General features: G+C 43.3%; 1 protein-coding gene across 1 annotated transcript; it reads left to right on the top strand.

Moving 5' to 3' along the window:
* Positions 1-1,222: 1,222 nt before the first annotated feature.
* LOC106587513 (delta-like protein A) lies at positions 1,223-6,896 on the top strand. The gene is made up of 11 exons (XM_014175968.3): positions 1,223-1,716; positions 1,830-2,132; positions 2,412-2,472; positions 2,589-2,846; positions 3,534-3,594; positions 3,731-3,861; positions 4,104-4,273; positions 4,438-4,654; positions 4,804-5,620; positions 5,731-5,854; positions 5,979-6,896. Exons 1-11 carry the CDS (start codon positions 1,663-1,665, stop codon positions 5,982-5,984), a joined length of 2,202 nt encoding a protein of 733 aa, XP_014031443.1. The 5' UTR covers positions 1,223-1,662; the 3' UTR covers positions 5,985-6,896.
* The last annotated feature ends 817 nt before the right edge of the window (positions 6,897-7,713 follow it).

Here is a 7,713-nt window from a genome sequence, read left to right as displayed (position 1 = left end):
TTGCATATGCGAGCAAAGAGGGAAAACCCAAATATATATTTGACCTCCTGTTTGAGTTTTGTTCAGGAAGGGGCTCGTTCTTCTAAATGTTGGGTACATTGTAATTGTGTGAGGATAGCGGCGCGAGCCCAAGGAAGCTCCGCTCACTGTATATTAAGGGGAGAGCAGGTGCTGTGGAATTACCATACAGCTGAGCGCACAGAGAGGGAGAGAGAGAGAGCGAACTTATTCCTTCAGCACACAATAACAAAGTGCCCTCAGGACGGCCACGCGGATGTCTCTCTACTTCTCTCTCTCTCTCTCTCACACACACACACACACACACACACACACACACACACACACACACACACACACACACACACACACACACACACACACACACACACACACACACACACACACACACACACACACACACACGTGCACGCACACACACACACACACACACCTTTTCTTCGCTCCACAGAATGAAAAAAGGAAAAGTGAATGAAAAACTCTGTGCCCATACAAATGTTTTTTTTTCTAGTTTACCTCACCACACACCCTTGCCAGAGAATGTTTTCATCACTCAATTCTTAATTCAAAGCATTCGATTTTCCCACAACTAGAAATGCCAAAATGTTTGTAGAGGGTGGAGTTATGCTGCACAATCAACTGAGTCAGGGTTTGACAAATACACTACACATGGCACGCCACATATTTTGGCTTTTTCAGACCTCTCCCTGAAAATGTTTCTTAACATAAATGTTGTTTTCTTTTCTAACATAAAAATATACAATTTAACTACCCCATCTATATTCACAAATAAGCTTAAACACCAAGTGTAGGCAGACTTGTACAATACATTACTGTGAAATACTGATATATAGTTATAACTGAAATCTGGTTTAAACTGGAATAAATAAATTGGCCATTCTGTTTTGTTATTATGTGCTACATTTTTTAATCTCTAATGTTGTGGAAAGTGAGTCATTCCAGGACAGGTTGCTGAGACAGTCTCATGCAGTTTGCTGGAATACTTTGACATTCCTCCATTTTCCATTTTCTGACCCAATGCTAGCTTGTGATTTGAGACGAAGGGGCTTGGAGAGGTATCCATTGTGATCCCCTGAGCCAGATTGAGGGGGGGGGGGGGGGGGGCTCATTTGCATCTTATTACCCTAGCATGCGCCGGCCCATATAAAACTGGCGGCAGGCGGCCTTCACTCAAGACAGACGCACAATTCATGTTGAGGAAGAAGGAAGAAGGTGGCGGGGAAGTATGTTGGATCAGTGACAAATCTTTCCTTGGGATAGACCACGTCACACAAAAGCAATTTCCTACATTTGTTGCCCTCTTCGTTTCAACAGGGAACGAACTGTGTCAATTATAATTATTATTTTTTTAAACATTTTTGGAGTGGGATTATCGCATTGTAACGGAATTTTGAGGACAGTTCAGGGCAGTTCCAATATCTATTTTGGATTATCTTTTTGTTTCTTGGACATGAATGAAATCGGCGTGGCTGACACCAGAAACCGATGAGAAGACCTCTTAAGAGAAGAAGCGTGCTCAATGATTCATTCACAGAACATGATTTGAAAGGAGGCATATTGAGCTTAAATTGAGCTGAGTCGCTCCAAGACTTTATCCTATTTATTTATTTGTATTTATTTAATATGGGGCGCGCTATTCTTCTGACAGTTGCGGTTATGTTCGTCTTGATATGCAAGGTAAGACAATTACATAACACAATTACCGTACTATTCAATTGATAACCATTTCAAGATTTTACGTCACATAGCCTATGTTAATGATTGTGTAATAAATACAATTATTTCAACAGGGTTTTTGTTCAGGAGTTTTCGAACTGAAGTTGCAGGAGTTTTTGAACAAGAAAGGGGTTCAGGGCAACATGAACTGCTGCAAGGGAGGATTGACGTCAGTTTATCAGCAACAGTGTGAATGTAAAACGTTTTTCAGAATCTGTCTGAAACATTATCAGCCAAACGCATCACCAGAGCCACCTTGCAACTACGGCGGCGCTATAACGCCTGTTCTTGGGTCAAACTCTTTCCAAGTTCCGGAAGCCATGTCTGACAGTTCATTCACTAATCCCATCAGAATTAACTTCGGTTTCACATGGCCGGTGAGTACTCTGCCTTGGGTTAATTCATAAACAAGTAATTCATATAAATCTCTAGTCACGAGGTCTTTAAAAATCCGTGCGTACAAATGGGTTAATATATATAGAGTGGTCTATTAATGACTACACGTATATATAAACATGTTAGTCTTGTTTATGTTTGTATTATCGTCTCGAAATGTTATTTTATCTTCTAGTATAGAGAACATGTTAGATGTGCCTATCTCGTTCCCCATCTCCGTTGGCCACCTGTCTTATGATGCTATTTGTTTATGTCCTCAGGGGACGTTCTCGCTGATCATTGAAGCTCTGCACACCGACTCCAAAGACGATCTTTCGATAGGTAGGATCAAAATACACTACCGTACAGTTGTTTGGCTTTACGTGGTGTGATCTAGTCAAGGATAACTTACATTTACACACATTTTGCTAAAGTTCCGTTCTTATTTCCATCTGCAGAAAACCCAGACCGTGTTATCAGCACAATGACCACTCAGAGACATCTGACGGTGGGAGATGACTGGTCTCAGGACCTGCATACTGGAGGAAGAACCGAGTTGAAGTACTCCTACCGCTTTGTCTGTGATGAGCACTACTATGGCGATGGCTGCTCGGTCTTCTGCCGCCCACGAGACGATGCCTTCGGCCACTTCACCTGTGGAGAGCGCGGAGAGATTGTCTGTGACGCCGGGTGGAAAGGCCATTACTGCACAGAACGTAAGTGAAACTTGGTGTTCAGGTGTTTTTGGGGAAATATTTTACTAAATATGATATAACATTGTTATTCATGTTTTACATATAGACACTTTTTGGGTCATGTCAAATAACATTATTATGGTAGATGAATAGACGTTACTTTTTATGTTAGGTGGCGTGGCTATAAACATCTATAAATTGAGGCAACTTGTATGAAAACACCACGCTCCCACAAACACGACCACTTTATTTATTCAAATCGGGCGGAGGAAAGTTTTCGGAATAATCTCACGCGTGCCATAAATTTACATGCTACGTCCGATTCGTTACTCTTGGAGTTGGTTGGCCGCTGATTGGCTGAGGCGGGTGATGTATTGTTTGAAGTGGGCAGCTGCGGGGAGAGAGTAGACAATGGAGCAGCTGTCACGCACTGGCAACATACTCACCAGCTGTCCACTCTTATCTGCCCCAATCCGAGACATTAAGGGGAGTTGTGTGCACAGAATGAATAAAAGAGTTTTGACCCACAGCGATGAAAAAAGAGGGAGAGCGAGAGAGTTTGCTGTGTGCACCCTCCTATTGTCTCTATGCACTATGTTAAGCAGAATATTCTTTCACCATGATAAGGAGAGTGTGTTTTTTTTGGGTAAAACAGCTAATGGGTTTAATTGTGCCATGGTTCTTACCTTGTGTTTGTCTCCTTTGTAGCTCTCTGCCTTCCAGGATGTGACGACGAACACGGCTTTTGTGAGAAGCCTGGGGAGTGCAAGTAAGTTAGAGAAAAGACAACTATGATTTTCACGTATTAAAACACTTCCTCAGTTAATATTTTCAGAAATAATCTGTGACATAAAGAGAAACTTGAGTGGGTTTCTAACCAATGTGTTGTAATTATTGTGTGACAGGTGCAGAGTGGGTTTCAAAGGGCGGTACTGTGATGAGTGCATCCGTTACCCAGGCTGCCTCCATGGGACCTGCCAGCAGCCGTGGCAGTGCAACTGTCAGGAGGGGTGGGGAGGCCTCTTCTGTAACCAAGGTGAGTCCCACTGGAGAGAGAGAGAGAGAGGGGGGGGGGGGAGAGAAAGTGGGAGGGGGATTTAGAGAGATGACACAAACAGAGACAAAGAGATAGTGTTGTGAGAGAAATTGTGAAAAAGTGTAAGAAAAAAGTGTGAGAGTGGCAGAAAGACATTAGCTGGGCTGCTGCTGTTGTTGTTCTGCCATATGTTCCATTGGGACTAATGGACTAATCCACATGTGCTGCTTGTCCCCCTCCAGATCTGAACTACTGCACTCACCACAAGCCCTGTATGAATGGAGCCACTTGTAGCAACACTGGCCAGGGGAGCTACACCTGTTCCTGCAGACCGGGCTTCACTGGGGATGCTTGTGAGATTGAGGTCAACGAATGCACCCTGAACCCCTGTCGAAATGGAGGAAGCTGCACTGTAAGTACTGTACAGTTACATCATTGTGTTAAAATGTACACTCAATTACAACTAGGATTAGGAAGATGTGGGCAATCATGAATACCACTGTTGTTGTGATGGTGATCTAATGCATTTTGGAGGAATGTATTTGTTAAGCTTATGTTTCAATCTTTTTCTCAAAGGATATGGAGAACACGCATGCCTGTGCTTGCCCTCCTGGTTTCTACGGCAACACCTGCGAGCTGAGCGCTATGACTTGCGCCGATGGTCCCTGCTTCAACGGAGGCCGCTGTGCCGACAACCCTGATGGCGGATACTTCTGCCAGTGCCCCACAGGCTACGCTGGCTTCAACTGTGAGAAGAAGATTGACCACTGCACCTCCAGCCCATGCTCCAATGGTAAGGTCTAATTGAACAACTTACACAGATGTGGTTTCAGATCTCAATTGATCAACTTTTTACATTTAAACAGTTACCTTTCAGACTACAGCCTGCCTCCACATTATTGACCACCCATTAATTCCCAATCGCTCTGCATCTCACACTAGGTGCCCGCTGTGTGGATCTCGTCAACTCCTACCTGTGCCAGTGTCCTGATGGCTTCACAGGCATGAACTGCGACCACACCGGCAATGAGTGCTCCATCTACCCCTGCCAAAATGGTGGTACATGCCAGGAGGGTCTTGACGGCTACACCTGCATCTGCCCCCCGGGTTACACGGGCCGCAACTGCAGTTCTCCCATAAGCCGCTGCGAGCACAACCCCTGCCACAACAGCGCCACCTGCCACGAGAGGAATAACCGCTACGTGTGCGCCTGCGTGCCTGGTTACGGTGGCCGCAACTGCCAGTTCCTGCTCCCGGACCATGCAGCTATTCGAGGCTCGGAGATCCCCTGGATGGCGGTGGGGTCTGGGACAGCTCTGGTGCTGCTTCTGCTAGCAGGTTGTGCAGTGCTGGTTGGCTGCGTCCGCAACAAGATGCAGCGCGGTAGCCAGGGCGACGCCACCGTCGGCGAAGGCGAGACAATAAACAACCTGACCAATAATTGTCACCGGAGTGATAAGGACCTGTCGGTAAGCGTCGTAGGGCTCGGGCCACAGCCAGGCATCAAGAACATCAACAAGAAAATGGATTTCGGAAGCGATGCCGACATGGATGAACCATCGCCGTCGTGTCGGAGCAGCTACAAGAGCCGCCACCTGCCGGTGGACTATAACCTTGTGCATGAGGTGAAGTACGAGCAGGCGGCCAAAGAGTCGATGCTGAGCCTGGAGGCCTCGGCTTGCGAAGAGAAATGCCAAGCTCTGGACTCGGGTTTTGAGTATGAGGAGTGCAGAAATAAACGCAGCAAACATTTAAAAAGGTAAAGAACACTCAATAAGATAATAGATGTAATCATATAACATGAAAAAAATTAAAAATACAATTTGAATGTCAGATGACTAATGTGGATCTTTGTCTATCTTCCATCAGTGACGCATCAGAAACTTCAAGAAATGAAATTAAACTTCCAGAAATGTCTGCATGTGCAGACACCAAGTACAAATCCGTGTTTGTCATGTCGGAGGAAAAGGATGAATGTATAATTGCAACTGAGGTGAGTTTGGGATACTTCTCTTCACTTTTCCTCATTTACAATTGTTTGATAAAGTCACTGCATTTCCCTAAGAGCTTTGTAAACAACAACTAATGTCCATTTTGTTTCTCTCTTGTCTCCATAGGTGTAACGCAAGCCACCAATTTGCTCTATGGGAGAGTTTTTATACTCCTTTAAATGCTGCTCTAACCCTAGGGGGAGGTGTCCCGCCTTGAGACTGCTGCTGATACTGAGACGTTTAACTGATATTCAGAGTGAGCTGGTTCTCTACTGGAAAATAAGTGCAGGCAGTGGAGGCCTGTGGGATAGGAATCGGTGGGGCAAATCTTTTTTACCTTTCAAAGCGACCTCAAGCGAAGATTTTTATAACGAGATCGAAAAATGGACAAACCGTCACGATAGAGGTGATGTACGATGTCTTCGATTTCGGTTGTAACAGAAATGTAGGTTTGAAGTTTTTGCAACATTTGCACCCAGCCCTTTTCTTTTGCCCCACAAGCCGTTGCTGAGCGCATGAACTGCATCAAACGGTGGATGTTTGGCCATACTGGCCTGTCCTTCACAAGGCTGTTAACATGGATTCTGATCCAATCTCTAGACCTGTGAGGACTGTACTACGTACACTATATCACTGTGTAAAACTGAAGTGTGTTGTTTCAAAGTCCACCGAACCATTTATAACATTGGATTGATTGTTTTTGGAGATGAAAACTTTGTCTTAAAATCTTTTTTTGCTTCAATACAGATTTTGTCCATTTGTAAAAAATAAAAAAATAAAATAAGTTGTATGATTAAAAAAATACGTATGATTTAATTTAATGATTTTGTATTATTTTTATTTTTTAATTATATTGTATATTTGCTATGTTTGTTATGATTATTTAAGTACATTTTTTAATGCTGATATTTGCAAAGGCACTTCAGGTCAAGGAATTTGTTTTTAAAGAAATGTTATTTAAAGTAAGAGGGATTGTACAACATTTTATTATTGTTACTGCCTCTGCTACTGTTTTTTAATGAATAAATATAATTGAAAGTACAACTTTTTTGTGTGTGACTGTGGTTTGTGAGCCCATGCCTAGCCGTTCTTTGAGTTCTGTGAGGAAAGTTAATCAGTAACATCTGTTGTCTTCCCCTGGCTACCCCATGGTTGGCTATTCTATGCCGATGCTGTTGGTCACTGCCAGGAGTTGAAAGTGTTTCCGTGGAGACCAACGGGGGCTATTCATGAAAAAACAATGTCCCCACGCTAGATGTACTACTCCGATGGAAAAATGTGATAAATGCAAACTAATGCTTTAAAACATCCTTATATGAAGCAAGAAAGAATGAAAACTATTGATGAATGTTCAGTTCAGAAAACTGACAAACACCCAGTCAATGTAACTTATCCAAATGTTGTTCTTGTTGAATATGCTTTATAATACATCTACAATAATATTTGATAATATCTCTAGTCAAATTCTTCAAAAATAAGATTTTTGAATTTCCTCATGGAATTACCCATTTACGATTCTTTAACATTTTTCTATTTTTCTACACATTTGATTCCTTAGTTGCCTAGCAAATAAAATCGTATTTGTTTTTAACCCCAAAAAGTTGGGACACAAAAAAGTAACTGTAAATTGTCACCCCTAAGGTTGGCCTCTAAAGGCGGGTATACTACTATAGCCTGCCTCGTGGCATCATGGGAACAGACTTCAGCAGTAGACAATGATGGAATTGACAATGGGGCCACACAAAAGGTCACCCTTGGGAGAGCCTGTGTGTCCCTCGGCATGCTGGGAAAAAAAGAGAATAACAGGAACAGATGTTGTTGAGTAACAGATGCCCTCTGGCCAGAGTTCCGGCACTACCAG

This window comes from Salmo salar, chromosome 02, assembly GCF_965601325.2.
Source record: "Salmo salar chromosome 02, fSalSal1, whole genome shotgun sequence".
Taxonomy (NCBI): domain Eukaryota; kingdom Metazoa; phylum Chordata; class Actinopteri; order Salmoniformes; family Salmonidae; genus Salmo; species Salmo salar.
The sequence above is the reverse complement of the archived record's forward strand: the minus strand, read 5'-3'. Positions and strand labels throughout refer to the sequence as shown.

Excerpts from the sequence above, each read along its gene's own strand:
- LOC106587513 (XM_014175968.3), top strand. The coding sequence starts at position 1,663 with ATGGGGCGCGCTATTCTTCTGACAGTTGCGGTTATGTTCGTCTTGATA. Across the intron at positions 4,655-4,803 it reads CTCCAGCCCATGCTCCAATG|GTGCCCGCTGTGTGGATCTC; the intron begins GTAAGGTCTAAT and ends ATCTCACACTAG. Across the intron at positions 5,621-5,730 it reads CGCAGCAAACATTTAAAAAG|TGACGCATCAGAAACTTCAA; the intron begins GTAAAGAACACT and ends ATCTTCCATCAG.